This window comes from Gambusia affinis, linkage group LG20 (assembly GCF_019740435.1).
Source record: "Gambusia affinis linkage group LG20, SWU_Gaff_1.0, whole genome shotgun sequence".
Lineage (NCBI taxonomy): Eukaryota > Metazoa > Chordata > Actinopteri > Cyprinodontiformes > Poeciliidae > Gambusia > Gambusia affinis.
The window spans coordinates 11,012,087-11,029,860 of record NC_057887.1 but is presented as its reverse complement, the minus strand read 5'-3'; the positions used below and the strand labels follow the sequence as shown (position 1 = coordinate 11,029,860).

Below are 17,774 nucleotides of genomic sequence, written 5' to 3'. Positions count from 1 at the left end.
TCGTTCTCTGGCAGTTTTATTAGACGATCATTTATTAAATGGTAAATGAATTAAACAAATTTTACTAACACCCACAAATACGTCATAAGTCTTGCTGATAAAGCTGCAGTACCATTTCAGAACTGTGAATATTGATCATGTTATAATGAACTTTGATGCTTTGCCAGGAAAAGAAACAGCTGTTTTACATTGGAGTGATTGAAACACTTGAATTGAAAAATCACATTCTCGAAAAAAATGACATAAAAGATTTGCATTATAATTTAGGCACATAATTGTAGAAAGACCCAAGGAAATGCTAATTTAAACAAATAAAAAGCAGAGGTAATTAAATAAACTGGAGCTAGATGCAGTCATTCAGCTGTAAGTGGGAAAACTATGTGCACCTCTAAAAATTAGAGCTGCAACATCGATTTTTTTGTAACACAGCTACAGTAATTCAACCTAATGGAAATTTAAATAAAAGTAAAGAAAATGCACCATTGTTTTTGGTTCCTGGTGTCTTCTCTTGAAATCTTGCAATGATTGTTGCGCTAAATATTTTATTATACAACTGTTTTTTGAGATTACGATAAACAGAGTAAATCAAAAAAGCCAATTTCAAATAAATGGATGGGCAATATACAGTAGTTTACCAAGAGAAAACAAAAAACTATCCAAACCAATCTGGCCCTATGGTATAAAAGGCTTCACATTGTTTGCTGAATTGTGAATTAACTGCGATGAACCACATATTTTGGAAAGGTGAGTTTAATTTTACTAGATACACCCAGGCCTTACTACTGTCAGACCTGAAATATCAAGAAATAACATAAGTAAAACCTGTCTGACAATATGAAGTAGGTTATGACCCACAACTAAAGGGGAACCGTATTGAACTCCACATGTGGTCTAAGTTTTCTGTGATGCATCATTTGCAAATAACACAAGTATAAAGCAAGTATTACTGGTGTGCCGAGATGAACAGATTTAGTTTGCTATCAACCCAGTTTTCCAATCTACATATTTAAGGTTTTGTTAGCTCTAATGTCTAACTTTCCTCAGAAAAACAATTTACGATACATGTTCATACTCACTGTGTGTTTAATTGATGAATTAAACAAATTAGCTTTATTTTAACCCTAAAGCCTCAAATACCTTATAAATAACACTGAAATTAAATCTGTTTGTAGATGAGTTATAAACGGAGCCCTTTCTCTTATTTCAAGTCAGCTTCTTTCTGCGTCTCTGCTCCTGCTTCTCTTTGCATCTCTTCTTTCCCTCTTCTGTTTTCTTCATGATATTTTATTCTCTCCTCATGTCCGCTCTTATTGTTAGTACCAAAGCCAGGTAAGGCTCTCAGCATGACGAGGCCCCCCACCCCTATACCTCCACCATCACCCTGCCTCTCCCTTTTCCCTCCCCCGGATCCCAGTCTCTGTTAGAATAATGACCACCTGTTCTGAAATATTGAAGTTTTCCTGCACATTTCACCTCTAATCCAATTATTTTTGACTGGTTGTTTGGTGTTTTAACATTCTGGAATGTACTTGTGGTCTATTGTCTAATTTCTTACTTTCAGCTGTTTCTAATAGCATCATCTGTTTGCTTTTGTGTTTGATTGTGGTTCTTGTCCATGCCTGGGTGGTTGTAAGGTTTGCACAAAGTTGGAGCTTTGCATCATTTCGGTTTGTTGTGGAGGTTTCCATTATCGTGCTTCCAGGGACTTGAGCTGATGCAGCATTTCTCTCGCTGTAAGGATGCATTGCTCTTTCTATGCTTAACTCATATATATAAAAATAAAAAAAAATACTCAAAAAAAGTACTCAGAGAAGACTAAGCTGTCCACTAAAGTATGTTTACCATTGTTAAAACTAGGTTAAGGAGTGAACGGGGGTCATGCAGTAGTAGAGCATAATTCAAGTGCAGATAAAACTAGCTCATACACTCTGGGACTAGTGGCTGATAAGAAACACATTTGTGCAAAAGGATGTATGTATTCTGCTACTCAGTCATTTACAGTACCATTTGAGCATGACCAATGTCAAAGGGACATGTGCAAAAAGTATCTTATAAAGACAATTGCAACATTGTTGCGAATATTTGCTTAACAGCTCAACTTTGATTCCAATGTTCAGTAGATATCTCAAAAGGTTTAGTGTTCTGAATATGTCACAGATATACAAAGACATTGCAGAGCTGCGGTGGGCGCTTCTGAGAGGCTCCTGCTTTCACTCACTTTTTTAGCTCCACTTGAAGATGATTGTGCAATTTTCCAAAGTCTCTCTCAGATGATTTCCTTCTTCTATCCGGTTTTTCTCTCTCTGATTACCAATTAACGTAATCATTCCCGGGACGTTGCAGGCAAACACTTCTCACGTCATTGCTCAGGAATGCTATTTGTTTACCTCATAAATGTCCATCGCACGGCACACGAACACTCTGAGGACTCTGTCAGAAACGTGAGGCCGCTGCTGGTAAATGTGACACAGAGGCACAATACAATCAGTAATCAGCTGTGTCTTTATCATGATGACGATTACAAATCTAAAATGGACCCTTTTGTTGACTATGTAGTACCAATGTTAACTAATAGTGAGTTTATTGCTGCTTTTCTGTTACTGCAAACAAATGAAAACATTTTCTTTATATCTTCGTTTCAATTTCCTCATTTTATTTATTTTTTTTGTGGACAGTCAGGTTCCTGGAAGCTGCATGCATTTAATGTTATTTTTGTTTTTTTTCTGTTTACTTTCATATCCCTTTATGCTCCACCCCTTGCCAACTCCTCCTACCTCTCCCCTTCCCTTCTTCATCACTGTGACTGTTGTCTTGGTAATCCGTGACTCCTGCCCCAACCACACCAAGCCTCCGTTCCTTCAGTTCTGATAGGTCCAACACGTTGAACCGGAGCTCCTTCACACGGGACAGCATGATGATCGAGGAGATCCTGGCTCCCACCAAGGACCCGGTATGTACTTTGTGCTTTGCGCTTTGTGCGTGATTCCTTTCAACCTGACTCAGTAATCTGCCGGTCGTTAACCCTTACTACTGACACAGTTCTGTCTCCAAATGTGCTGGGCTGGGTTGGTGATGAGCCAAAAGGAAGACAGTTCACCAATCCTCTTACACCTGAGGGGGTGCTGTGACACAAAGACGACCAAATCCTGTTATATTTCACCTGAGAAGGGGGCATGACATCAGATCTTAAGTCTTCTATCTAGGATAGATTACTGTGATGGCCTACTTTCCTTTACAGAAGGAATAACTATTGTCTATGATCCCAGAAACTTCTGATTAAAGTTACAAAACCAAACACATCTTTCAAAAAGAAAAAGAGTTTACACACAACGCATTGATGTAAAATGCATAATGTTGACATCAGTTCATTCAAACAGCTTGAGGCAGGAAGGTGTGGAGCAGCCAGATGGTTCTGATTTTCATGTTTCAGACCCGTTTCCCTGATTGCAGCAATTCAAAAAGTTTATGGGGACGATGAGATGTGTGGAGTCTTGTAAATTTAACGTCCTCTTCTAGAAAACAGACAGTGAGCAGAAACCCATCAGCCTTCATGTCCAGGTCTTTGCTAATAGCTCCTAAGAACTGCTTTATTGGTGTTTGAATCATTATCTTCTGTTTGGTGTGGTACAACCTTAAGAGTCGTGTTTTTTGTGAGCTGTAAATTAAATCAGAATAAGGGCTTGGAAATGTCGGCTTCTGAATTGAGTTATTGGAACAAATGAACTTCTCAATAATCTATTTCATTGAAAATGAGTGTATTTGCGATAAGATACTGCAAAATCATATCAAAAATAACACTGGTGTGTTCCCTGACTTTGAGCCTACACAACTGAGTCAAAGTTAAGAAACATTGTTGACCAGAATAGTCGACCGATTCCCAAACACTAAAGGAAAATTTTTTGAGTAATCTTTTGGATCTCCATAGACTCCAACAGCAAACATTTTGGGTTTTAAAAAGTTCCACAGTAATTTCTGTTGGGTTGTTTGTTTCCCTCTAACTACTGTGAAATAATAGCATGCTGTTCTCCCTCACGCTGCCCCAGATGCTCTGTAAGGAACGGTCTTTCATTGTAGAGCATCACAATAAGGTAGACATCAGCATCGTTGTGCATGACACCGAATATTTTTTCTCACTTATAGCTCCATCTTATGGATGTTACATGCTAACTAAAATCTGAGGAGAGGATTTATATTCTGAGAGAAAAATAAATTAGCAGCTATCTTGGCATGTATATTATATATAAAAGAAAAAAAAACCCAGAAGCACACTTGAAGAATGCTGGGAGGTGAAACTGCAGAATAATGCATAATTCTACATAATTATGCATTATGTAGAATTATCAATGTTATCTGGGAAAATGCAATTTCCCAGTAATACGGATATGACTTTTAGATTGAATTGGACTGCAAAACGATAAATACATCATCACTAACCTTTTCCATTCGCATATCCATTGGTCCTTACATTCTGAACCAAAAACTACTAATTTGGGTGTGGAATAATGTAAAATTTGAACGTCAAGATAAATTTCCTCATAATCTTCTTCAGCTGTGTTTCAGTTTTTTCCCATTCAGCTTTGCATGTTTAGTCATGTTTTACCTACTGCTGTAGACTGATATATTATTTTTTTATTTGGTTTTGAAGCTGAAAGGACTGTGGTCACTGCTTCCTTGGGATCACATGTAACAAAAATATTTTACAATGAACATCCTGTGAAAATTTAAACATTATGAATGTTTTACATTCTACATAATTCTGTGAAGACCTCGGCGGTTTGTTGGAGAACATTAGTGAACAAACAGCATCATGCAGACCAATAAGCATGCAGACAGATCAGGCAGAGGAGCCTGACCTGTCTGCTTTCTCATAGAACTCTGAAAATCCACCATATGAAAATAGAAAGAATATGGCCAAACTAAAAGCCCATAGACATCTAACTAAGTCGACAGGCCAGGCAAGTACTTATTCAGCTTCCAGCAGGACAGCAACCCTAAATATTTAGCATGGTCAGGTAAAAGTCTAGATATACATCCACCTGAAAATCTGTGGCAGATCTGATGTTGACAGACAGTCCTCATCCTTTCTGACAGAGTTTGAACTGTTTTGCAAAAAATTCAGCCTTCATGCCAGACTTTTCCGACACTTACCTGTAAAAAACAAAGAGAGAGAAACAAGTACTGTTTTGTGTTGATCCCTAATATAAAATCCAAATAAAACACATTTGTGTTCCTTTGTTGTTGCAACCTGACAAAATGTAGAAAAGTTATGGGTTGTTCAACTTTTTCCAAGGCACTTTACTTCCATTTTATAGAAGGAAATGTTCAAAGCTTTTTACTAAATGTAGGAATGAACCTCTGGTAAATAGTCAAGTTTTGATAATGATTGTTCTCTGCTTTGCAGCATCTGTTGATGACAAAGGACCCTGACAACGACTCCCTGAGGAGGTACAGCTGGACCGCGGACCACCTGGATAATGTCAACCTTGTCTCCTCACCAGTGCACTCTGGGTAAGCATGTTTGAAATGACGAATGGCGAAATACAGGAGAGGAAAGAAGGGAGCAAATGTCTGTTGTCTCCATTTAACCATGAAGATAAAGACAAAGGCAGAAAGAAGGGATAAGGTGGGGGTCTCTGTCTGCCTGTTTTGCAGTTTGTCTTTCAGATTTCTTTTTGGATTTTTTTTATCATTTACAACTTTGTCTCCCTTCAGCCTTTAGCATGTCTATACTTCAGCCATGATGGAGCTGCAACTGAAAAAAAAAAAAACATTTGACATTTTGGGAAATTTTCTGCATCTGATGAATAATCCCAAAGTTTCAAACATATTTTTAATCATTTTTTTTACAGTGTTAAAGCTCTGTTTTTGACTTATTCCTCCTTGCGTTACTTTGTCGTCCATCCTGCAGTTTTTCCTCTCCGCTTCCGCAGTACGACAGCAGGTGATTTGACTGTGATTGGTGGCTCTCTGTCACACCTTCCCCCTCTCAGTTCACTCATAACATCTGTGTTTGTCCTCCTCACTCATCAATTGACCTTAAACTCTTGACACAAAGTGAGGGCATTGGTTAGATGTGTTTTTGTCCTTTTTGTTTTGATTTTCTAACTGATCTGAGTGACTGTGTTTAAAAAAATAGGCTGAATGTGGTTTTAAAATGTTAAATTCTTTTGGATTTTCTTATACATGTCATGGTCTTTATGTTATCTTTCTGAACAGAAACTAAGAAGGGATATTTTAGCTAAAAAGTAGGAACAGTCAGATGGACAACACGTTGCATCAGGATTCCCCATTTTTATCTCCCCTTTGTATCAGTTTCTCACAATGATGTGGATGAAATTTGACCAGTCAGTGAGGTGATCAGATATTTATGATATGCACTGTTTGACTGGTTAAACTTTAGCTATTATAATGCTGTAGAGTCTGAAATTTAGTTGTTGTTTGTCAACATTTTAGATGAATTTGCTAAATTGCCCATTGCTAAGAATACTGGGAACTACCAAAAATAGTCTCCACTCACAAATTTTTCTCAAGACAAAAAACCTTCTAAAATGAATACTTTTAGGGAGGCGGTCACCTGCTTTGATCATTTAATTTATGCACCTGATTTTAAGGCTCAGAAACATCTAGATTGAAATAAGCATAGCTGGGAGATATCTTTACCTTTATTGGATGTAAAGTGGAGATGCACCAATCATGCCTTTTAGTTTAGGTGCCTTTACTAAATAGAGAAAACAAATCAGATTTTTCTGTATTTGACCTCCCAATCTCTCGTTGATTGATTTGTGCATCTCTTATTAGTAAAACAGTAAAAAAAATTGCTCCTTTTCATAACAACAAAAGTTATAATGAAATGTCATGTCAAACTAACATGAGATTTCAGATACCATGTTGCATGATTTGGGTTTGTGTGAGTGTAAGCTATTACTTTTTGGTGAGTTAGGGACAGAAATAATGAACTTCATGGTGTGAGAAAAACACAAAAAACATCAGAGGCTCCTGTGTTGGCAGCTTAAAAAAATAACTGCTATTATTTTAAAATACACTTACTGGTCACTTCATTAGTAACACTTTACCGGTGCAAGGTTGGACCCTCTTTTTACTTCAGAACTCCCTTCATTCTTTGTGGTATAGATGTAAGTGGTCCATACTTATATGATACCATTATTCAGTTTCTGCAGATTTATCTGCGTCACATCCATAAAGAGAATCTTCCATTCAACCATGTCCCAATATTGCTTTGTTGCACTCAGCCTCCAAACACATCTCTTACTGATGTGTTTGAAGTACAATGAACTCATTGTCATGTTCAAAACAGTTTGAGATGATTTGAGCCTTATGACATGACGTATTATCCTTCTTCAATTAGTTCTGAGAAGATAATTCTCTGATCTCTTATTGTCCTGCTTTGATGAGCCTGTGGAATTTTTTTTAGCCTCAGTTTCTTGATCGTACCTGACAGGACTGAAGCCCGATTTGAGTAGCTATCTGTGTTAAAAGGGTAATTGAGAAGGTGTCCCTAATAAAGTGGCCGTTAAGTGACATCCACGTTGTCCTTTTCTTACATCAGTCCCAGCCAACACAGAACCCCTCTCACATTTTTGTTCTCTTTACTGTTTTCCTCACACTTACTGTCAGTGTTTTTATAAGATCGCAGCATGGGACACGACCTCACCTTAACTAAAATTTCTCTCTTCATCAGCACTACACTTAAAACAACATGGATTTGACTTCTTTCATCCCTGCACCTATATCCTCTTGTTTCTTGTTCTGCTTCTCTGTCTATTCCTCCTCTCCTATTTTCTTCTCCTTTTTACACCCTTATCCAGGTTCCTGGTCAGCTTCATGGTTGACGCCAGAGGCGGCTCCATGAGGGGAAGTCGCCACAACGGCATGCGGATCATCATCCCACCGAGAAAGTGTACGGCACCCACCAGGATCACTTGTCGTCTAGTCAAGAGGCACAAGTTGGCCTCCCCTCCTCCGATGGTGGAAGGAGAAGGCCTGGCGAGCAGACTGGTGGAGGTTGGACCGGCTGGGGCTCAGTTCTTGGGGTAGGCCTGCATTTTTTATCTTTAAATATGTCTGATCTTTCCACTGCTGATTATAGAATTTCTTATTTTTTATTTATTTATTTATTTTTAGAAAAACCAAACATATCCTTCATTTGGCTTGTTACATCCCCATTTGTAGCTATCTGATTATGTTTTTTTCAGTGTGTGTGTGTGCATACTTTGCATTCGGAGTAGAAATGTGTGCCGATTCTTAGACCTCATATTCAAAAATAGAGGTGAGTTCTAAATAAGCTCAGGATGTCCTGGAAAACTAGTGATGATTGTAAGACTTTTAATACATTTGTTTTCAACTTATCAAAGACATTCACTTTTTTTTTTAAAGTTTCTAATTGTGCAACTGAAATTGTTCCATTAGATGCATTCTCTGTAGTATCCCTTAGCTACACAACTGCTTTCAATTATAAAATCAAAACATTATTCTTAAGCATAATTTACGACATGAACATTTAACATATTTTCCTGTTCAAAGCATTCACATCAGCATGTAAGAAAAACTTTTGTGAACTCTGGTAATTCATAGTAAACATTAATACAATAGAATAGAATATTCACCAGTTCTGATTATATATATATGCACTAAGGGTTAATTCACCACATTTGACTTAAATAGGACATATTTAACAGCAACACCTCAAACAAACTGTTTCCTTCTGCAATATCATGGGAAGATAAAAAGAAATCAGACAAGATATCTGAAAGAAATTTGTGAACCCATTACCTAATCCATACATACAACTTTCCATCAACTAAAAACGTGTTGTTCACCTGCTCAAAAAAATTCAGTGTAAGTATAACAGCAGAAAAAATGTCCATGTTTGCCTCAATCATAAAACAAAAGCAGAAACGTTGCAAAGATGCTGTCTGAAGGTGGTACAAAAGGGCTGAGAATCCATTCAGTGAAGACGAAAACATTACTTCAAGTGAAACAATAAGAGTACAGTTTGCTAATCAAATTAGGGTTAAAGATTCTAACTTGTGAAAATTGTTAGACCATCCCAACTGTAAAGTGTATCCTATTTTAATAATTCCAACACCAAAAGTACCATAGCATACATTAATACACACAGTGGAAAGCAGCTTAGCACTAGTGCAACAGTTAATATCTACAGTCTTATCTCCACTCTGGAAAGTACTCTCAACCAATGCTAAGGAAAAGGAATGGTGCTGCTGAATTGGCTACTTTAAAAACGTCAACTAATAATTTGCTGAGTATTTTTATTTTGCTCGGGTAAAACTACATTGCTGCAAAATTTTTATTATTTTATGTCATATTTCATCATCCACATAACTTCACACAGCTCTGATATTGTGCATAAATTACCCATTGAAGCTGCTGTCAGTAAACTAAAGAAGCTGTCTCAGGGTCAACTTGCCCCTTCGCCGATTTATACGTTTATTTTGTCACTTCACTTTTCTATTTAAAAGCCATGGAGTTTAACAATTGTGGGTCATTTTTCTTAGTATTCAGGTATTTTTACAAACTATGGAAAAAAATAGTCAGATAAATACTCAAATCTTAAATTTAGTGTAATTTTTTTCCATATTTTCTAAAAGCTTTGTTTTAAAACATAAATCTATTGATTTCCTCTGACTGCAAGTCGAAGCTTATTAAATATGAGATTATGAGCTCAGATCATCCTAGAAGGATCTAATCAAGCTCCCCAGTGAAATAATGAATTGACATCACACACTACATTTTACAGTAAATTTAAAAAATAAAAATATGAACTACTTATGTGGGTACCAAGAATCAACAAGTCTGGCAAGAAAGTACATAACCTCAAATGACAGATGTTGTCATTCTGTACCCTGAAAAGTTGGGTACAAAACGATTTAAGCTGCACAAGTGTGAAATGGCGAAGGGGCGAAATGTACCCAAAGAAGCCACTGACTTTGTGGGTGTGTGTTTTGTATAAATGTTTGTTTCATTATCTTGTGGACACAGTAAGCTCCATCTTCCCAGAAAGCTGCCAGTCCTTAATGAAGGCGAGAGCCTGGTTAGTCCCGTGCTACAGCTGGGACCCAGAGGAACTAGATTTGTTGGGTAGGAACCAAGCATACCGTAGCTCCCTTCACCTTTTCTCCCCTACCTCCAACCTACCCCAAGGAAATGACATATTGAGGCTGATCCATGCTGAAGGATTCTGTTGCTCATCTTTGTTGACTTCAGTTTATAAGGTTGTTGCTTTTATGTGATTTTCATGTAGTTTTGGGAAGAGATTTAGTTACAGCACTGCAAAGTCAATTTTTTTTTTTTTACAGCTGCAGCAGCATCACATGGAGAAGGTTTTGATTTATGCTTTTTTTCATAACTAACGTTCTTCCTAAAACTACACATTGTAGCTTTGACTTCATTGCTGTTGATTTGTGACCACTTCATTCTACAGCACCTGCCACACTTATTGGCATCCCTTGTAAAGATGTGGAAAAAAGCTTTAAAATAAAGATGTTTTTATTTTAGCACCAAAGTCCCACACTGAAAAACAGACAACTTTCCATTTTGATTATACTTACTTAATGGATATATAAAAAAAAACAAACGTAACTCTTCAAAACTGGAAAGACAAGAAAATCTTTAATTAAAATAAGGCAGATTTGAGTTGATCCTCATACATCAGCTAATGGTTATGAGAAAATGGCAAGTTGTCTTATTTTCTACACTGAAAGTTATATTTAAAATCTTTAACTGCAGCAAATAAGGTTGAATGAGAATCCATGTGAAGGGTAATGGAAAGCGAGGTAAAGTGAAAAAAAATGGATCACTTATTAGTTTGAATAACCATTAAACACTGTATGCTAACCAGTTTTTGGAAAGGATGCTATGGTAAAGCCTTTTTTGTTCTATCATAATAAATGTAAATGTTTAGAGTTTTCTAAAGTCTAGCTGGAATTTAACTGGAATTGTGTGGTTTGGTTTTTGAAGATTACATTTGGTTTTTTTTTTGGGAACTAATACTCCAGGTGGTGGTGAATTTATGAATGATGCTATGGGATTCTTTCTCCCTAAAAAGCTTTGGGAATTGTGTTGCAGTGCATGTTGTGATCATCAACTCTTTGAAATACATGGACAGCTTAAAGGACGATTCTCCAGACATAAAATCTAACTTTTTCCATGACCATGTCACTCCCCAGAAACCAAATACTATTAAAAACCTGTCATGAGCTGAAGAGAGCAAATATGAGGACTGCTTGACTATCTAGACCACATATGTCAGAGTCAAGGCCCGCGGGCCACATCCGGCCCGCGAGAAGATTTTCTACGGCCCCTGGGATGATCTTGATTTATTATTAGCACCGGCCCGCAGCAAGCCGGCACCCCGTCTGAAAAAATGCGAGATGCACCCCCGTTCGATCCTCTGGCCTGCGCACCCCGTTCGATCGTCTGGCGCGTACCCCGGTCCGCAGGAAATTTGAAGGCTTGGGCGGTCCGCTGCACTAGACCAAATGCGTCATTTAAAAAAATCTCAATGAACATTCGATCAGTCCGGCCCTCGGCTTGTAGCTAAATTTTTTATTTGGCCCTCCGTCCATTTGACTTTGACACCCCTGATCTAGACAGATTATGCAAAGATGAACAGTCAAAGATCTCATTTTCTCTAAATGTCACAATCTTGTGAAATGTTCTAAGAAACAAGATAAAGTCTTGTCCTGTTACCCAAACAAGGTTATTCAACTGTTGCCGAAAACCAAGGTAGTGGAGATTTTGTTAGAGAAAGAAAACTTTTCTCCTGTAATAAAATATGATTTTATATTAAGGCATTTTAAACATCATTACTAGGTTGCCAATAAGTGTAGTGGGTGGTGAATTTGATTTTAGAAGCTCTCAGAAGTTTACTTCACTTAAAATGAAGGTTTTGATTGGCTGCCTGGACTGGACTGCGCTTTGTTGAGCATGAGACATTTTTTTAACCCAGCACCATTCTACCTCCCATGACGTCCATCACTTCAGAATCAACGTCAGATTTTCTGCATTTCATTGCCTTTTTGTTTTCAGAAAAAGTGCATGTTTAGTCAACCATCAGATTTTTTGATTGATGCAAATAAAGAAGTAAGAAAGTAAGTTATATTTGTATCCTAGTAAGATCAAACTTTTGCAGATTTTGTATTTCTGGGATATAACTTTAGCCATGCATCATCTTTCTCACATAATTAAATAAAAAAACTCCATCAGTGGATGGTGATAAAAGCAGTTTTAGTGGATCACTTTCACAACTTATGTCTTGAGTGCAATAATTTGGATGTTTATTGAAAATCTGATATAAAAATGGTAAGTTTATGTTGTTAACAACAGACCAAGAGTTTTTTGAAACCGTGCAATTGGAATCTCACCATTAGCTCCTTTAAGCTAATTGGCTTGCCCACTGGTTCATTCACTTACCATCATCCAACCACAAATCAACGGAGATTGCTGTGAAATATTTGGGATTAAGACGATGTGTATTTGTTCTACTTTATTTTCTGCAACTGTACATAGATATTTTCATGTAATTTAGAATACATGAATCAAAAAAAAAAAATCCTAAGTTCCTAAAAATCAGAGCTACTCCAGTAGCTGATGGATGGCTTTCCACACTAAAATACTCGTTGGGTAAATGGTACTTTTATATAAAAAAGGTTCCAAACAACAAAAAGCATAAATAAATCAAAAGTGCTCAGTTTTCTGTTCTTAATAAATTATCTCAAGATGTTATTTCATCTTCCTAATCCCCCTTCCTAGGCGGAGGTCTATGTCGAAGTTGAATAGGACAGTCCTTATTTAATGAACCTCCCAAACAGTGGGAGAAAAACAGACACATAGCATATGTCACTGATGCAAGTAAGAAACCACCTGTGAGCATCTAGCATGCTTTCTTAGAGCATATAATCAAGATAAATACAGGTATTTATAGATTTTATGTCCCCACTTTCTAAATGTGGTATCCACCCGTCCTTACATGAATAGTGGCTTCACCACACAGTTTAAATGATGTGTCATGACTCATTTTTGTTACAAATCCAGCTGCTTAACAAGATGATGAACCAAACAACAATTAGTAAATTCTTGAACTTTCCTTGTAGTGTCTAAACAGGAAGAGTTCTAACTTTAACAAAGGAGTTCTCATATTGTTTTCCTCTGAAACTTTACACTCCTTTCTGTTACCATTATGCCTTGTGTCATTATGGGCTGTGCAGGTTTTTTCCCTTCATTTTCACCCCTCATTCTATTTCATGCATTACATTAGCTCTGAATGTCACATTAACTCCTCAGGTTCACAGTTGGAACTATTATCCATCACTGTCATCATCAAAACCATGTTTGTGATGTTGTAACCATCACTTCCACCACCAAATGTTTATTTGATGGCAGTTCTGTGCAGATATCTGCATTAATTTTGGCTTCTACAAAGATGCTGCATAAACCTGTAAAGGTTCATATTACAAATTATGTTTTACCCTTCACTTTGGAAAAAAGAAAATATTTACTTTCCATTTTGCCTCAATCAAATTCTTCGAAACTTAAATTCTAATGCATATTTTTATGGTTTTATTAGATTGTTGCTTCTCAGTGAAAGGCGAGGTGATAGTATTATTAATTCAGCTGTATATTTCTGACCTGTCTCCTGCTAGGCCTGTGATAGTGGAGATCCCACATTTTGCCTCAATGCGGGGCCAAGAGAGAGAGTTGATCCTGCTGCGCAGTGAGAATGGAGAATCCTGGAAGGAACATTTATACGACTGCAAGACCAGCGACCTCAATCAGCTCCTCAACGGGATGGATGAAGGTGACGCAAACCCAACACATTTTATACTTATATGTCTTACCCTATGGTCACTCTGCCTTGCCAATATCTGATCTACTTCTTTCGCATATTTTCTGTGTCCCCTTTGTGATTTGTGCCAAAGTTCAAATAAGACTTCTATGGCTTTCGTCTCGCAACTCTTACATGAAGGACAGATTTATGTAGTGCACAGCTAATAGTCTTCCCAACAGATTTTTCAACTTGACCTGGGGAGCTCTGCAGCTCTGCAGTACAGTTTCCATGGGTCTCTTGTCTGCTTCTCTGATGAATGTACTTCTATCAGTTTATTTGGACGTTTGTCCTTAAAGGTTCGCAGTACTGCCCTACTCATTCTTAGGCTACGTACAAACAGCAGGCAGATATGAGCCACATCCAATTTTGTTACTCAGATGCAGCTCATATCCATGTCAGCTCTCAATTCTGAATAATTTTAATATCCATCCATTGGCAGTGGCATCCATTATAGCTTAAATAGTGAGTGAGATCTATGCTCTTCTTCTACAAATGGGCCGCATTACGGCTCAGATGATGGATTCTGTGTAATGCTAGGGATTAATTTATTGACTAAATATATTTGTGTAACCCTCAAATTTCTCCATAACTTTCTCCCTAACCTGCCTGCTGTTGTCCTTGATATTTCTGTTGCTGATTGTACACTAATGATCTCTAATAAAAGTCTATAGAACAGTCAGATTTATACTAACATTGTAGTAAATACACAGTGTGCTTATTCTTTTTACGAATAGGTGACATTTGAGAGCAGCTGATTATGTTAGACTTTATTTAGAAGCATTAGGATAAAATATGCATTGGAAAATGTATACTTACTTTTCCTTCTACTTCAGCGTTATGCACTCATGTGTTTGTCCATCGCAAAAAATGTCAGAGTACATTACCGTTGTGCTTTTAACATTAACTTTGTGGAAACGTTCCACGAGTGCAGAGATCAGTGCAAGACACCTCTGAGTGATCTTCTACAACATGAACACTTTCCTCATAGAATTGGACAGTCCTGAGGAGCTGGAACAGAAGAGGATCTGCCGTATCATCACCAAGGACTTTCCTCAGTATTTTGCTGTGGTGTCCCGGGTCAGACAGGAAACCCATCAGATGGGACCAGAGGGTGGGACTCTCAACAGCCGGAGTGTCCCATTAGTTCAGGCTTCCTTCCCTGAGGGGGCGCTGACAAAGAAAATAAAAGTTGGATTGCAGGTATAGATTTAAAGCTTCGCATGTCTGTTGGTGCTTTTCTTTGAAGTGGTACAATGTATCAATACAATTCAAATCAATGTAAATATTTCAAATTTAATTTCACAAAAGACACATCCCTCAATCGCCATTGTGTCTTTTCTGCCAGGCCCAGCCGATTCCTGAGGACACTGTAAAGAAAATCCTTGGTAACCGAGCAACCTTCAGCCCCATTGTTACCGTGGAGCCCAGAAGGAGGAAGTTCCACAAGCCCATCACCATGACGATCCCTGTACCGCCACTCTCTGGGGAAGGGCTTACTAACGGTTACAAAGGAGACAGTACACCCTGCCTCCGCCTCCTCTGTAGCATAACAGGTGAGTGCTTCTGTAGATCTCTGTTGCTGTCAAGGAAATAAAAAGACAGGGTCACTTTTTCCTCTACACATACACAAACATTCGAAGCAAGTATTGGGGTTAGTTATGTGTTAGTGAGGGCAGACTATTTGCTATGGACATGAAAATACCAGACCTGAAAGAATATTTTGGGGTTTTTTTCATAACCCTTGGCTTTTCCTTCCATGTAAAAACTCAGTAAAATACACAGAAGTCTTGATTGTTAGATGACAAAATGTAAAAAAAAAAAAAAAAAAAAGTTCAAAGCATCAAATCATATGGATACATTTGCAGAATGCCACCAGTATAAAGAAACGTTGCAGTTATTTATTTATTTATTTTTATCTTTTAAATAACTTGTTTACCTTTTGATTTTAAATTACTCATATTAAGTGCAAAATTGTATCTATATGCAGGTGGAACATCTCCAGCGCAGTGGGAGGACATCACTGGAACAACCCCCCTCACATTTGTTAATGATTGCGTTTCTTTCACTACCAATGTCTCTGCAAGGTGAGACAGACCAGACAAACACTCCAACTGGTTATTTGTTCATAAATGTAGGAAGCTTCTATCGGTTTCTGTAATTTTTTTCTCTTTGCAGGTTCTGGTTAGCAGACTGCCACCAGATCCCAGAGACAGTAAGCCTGGCCACTCAACTCTACAGAGAGCTGATCTGTGTGCCATACATGGCCAAGTTTGTTGTGTTTGCTAAAATGAATGACCCAGTGGAGTCCAGCCTTAGGTGCTTCTGCATGACAGATGACAAGGTGGACAAAACCCTGGAGCAGCAGGAGAACTTTGAGGAGGTGGCAAGGAGCAAAGACATAGAGGTACACAGTTTTATCTTCTTATGTTAGTGTCTGCTCTTCTCTTCAAATTCAAGAACCTTCTGGGGGAAAAAAGACAAATAATGTAAAACTTTGATTTTCTTTTCAGGACTAGCTAAAGATTTGATTTGCAAAATCATTTCAAATATCTTGCATTCTCCTGTAGAATAATTCAATGCATGACATGTATTTTAAGTTATAAAAACAAAAAAAAGAGCTTTCTTTTTTTTTTTTTTACACTATTGTTAAATTATTACTAGATCTTCTTATTTCTTAATTTGTAAAGCAATTTTTTTTCTTTTTTTTTTTCTTGATTCTTACTTATTTCAGGTCCTGGAGGGAAGGCCCATCTATGTGGATTGTTATGGAAACTTGGCTCCGCTGACCAAAGCTGGTCAACAGTTAGTTCTTAACTTCTACGCCTTCAAGGAAAACCGTTTGCCCTTCTGTGTTAAGGTAATCAAACAATACCCATCCTTTGATACTGATATAGAGGAGAAAAAATAATATGGATGTATTTATACTGTGTTAACCACTTTGTCACCCAAGGTGATATTTTTTACCTTCCTGGTGATGTAAAAGAGGTCAAGGTTGACACAATCAGTTATTATTTAAAGAGCTTTTTTTTTCTTTTTTGACAGTGTCTGGTTAAGCTCAATTATTTTCATTCTCTGGTTATTTTAGACTAAAACTAGAATTTGTGTTGGAAATGTCACTCAAAAATAAGAATAGAACAGCCCTGTAAGGGAGCAAGTATATTTTTTCTTTTACACCACTGCAAGTGTACAGTACTAACATGCATGCTATTAGTTTAAGAAATCTGCAACAGAGCAAGGAACTGAAAGTAATATTTAGAGATTCAATTTTCTCCCTACAGGTTAGAGATCCCAGTCAGGAGCCATGTGGTCGCCTCACTTTCCTTAAAGAATGTAGGTCAACCAAAGGCTTACCACAGACTGCCGTGTGCAACCTGAACATCACGCTTCCTGCGGTGAAAAAGGTAAGGCAGTGGGAACTCTCCATTCTGTTTTCACATCCATAACCACACTCATGGTTAGGGTGTTTTTCGGCCCCTTGGTACAGATTGATGAAAGACGGAGGTAGAATTTTGGCAAACTTGCTGCCACGGTGTCTTTTATCTGTTTAAAGCTTCTCTCTCTGTTTTAGTCACTGGTTATCTCTGCAGTGGATTTGTGTCATTGGCTGTTTTATTTTGATTCTTTCTGCCTTTTGATTTGGATCCCTTTGGCTGAGAGCTCTTGTGCTTTACATTTTTATTTATATTTTATTTTTGGGCTGTTTTTGGGCTTGATTCATTTGCTGTTATTGCTTCTGGATGTTGGCGCTTTGTTTGCTTATGATTTCTTTTCTGTGTGCGTTTTTATTTTGTTTGGTTTTGCTGAAGTGGCTTCACTTCTGCATTTAAGCTTTTGTCAATCACTCCTTTTTCACTCCCTGATGTTTCTTTTCCCCCTGCTTTCCATTATGTTACTCCCCCTGTTTCTGCAA

At 37.6% G+C, this 17,774-nt stretch overlaps 1 protein-coding gene across 12 annotated transcripts in view; it reads left to right on the top strand.

Moving 5' to 3' along the window:
• The window catches only part of LOC122823076 (ankyrin-3-like), a 100,866-nt gene that overhangs the window by 58,610 nt on the left and 24,482 nt on the right, over positions 1-17,774 (top strand). For 4 of the 12 annotated variants that reach the window (XM_044102318.1, XM_044102314.1, XM_044102317.1 and 1 more), the window contains 12 exons: positions 2,848-2,950; positions 4,044-4,088; positions 5,402-5,508; positions 5,909-5,941; positions 7,827-8,051; positions 13,680-13,834; positions 14,853-15,064; positions 15,210-15,417; positions 15,852-15,948; positions 16,040-16,268; positions 16,596-16,721; positions 17,143-17,265. In XM_044102318.1, coding sequence (XP_043958253.1) covers positions 2,848-2,950; positions 4,044-4,088; positions 5,402-5,508; positions 5,909-5,941; positions 7,827-8,051; positions 13,680-13,834; positions 14,853-15,064; positions 15,210-15,417; positions 15,852-15,948; positions 16,040-16,268; positions 16,596-16,721; positions 17,143-17,265 — 1,663 coding nt within the window. Of the gene's footprint in view, positions 1-1,317; positions 1,330-2,847; positions 2,951-4,043; positions 4,089-5,401; positions 5,509-5,908; positions 5,942-7,826; positions 8,052-13,679; positions 13,835-14,852; positions 15,065-15,209; positions 15,418-15,851; positions 15,949-16,039; positions 16,269-16,595; positions 16,722-17,142; positions 17,266-17,774 lie in introns of all 12 variants that reach the window. The other 8 variants (XM_044102324.1, XM_044102322.1, XM_044102323.1 and 5 more) reach the window with 3 other exon arrangements.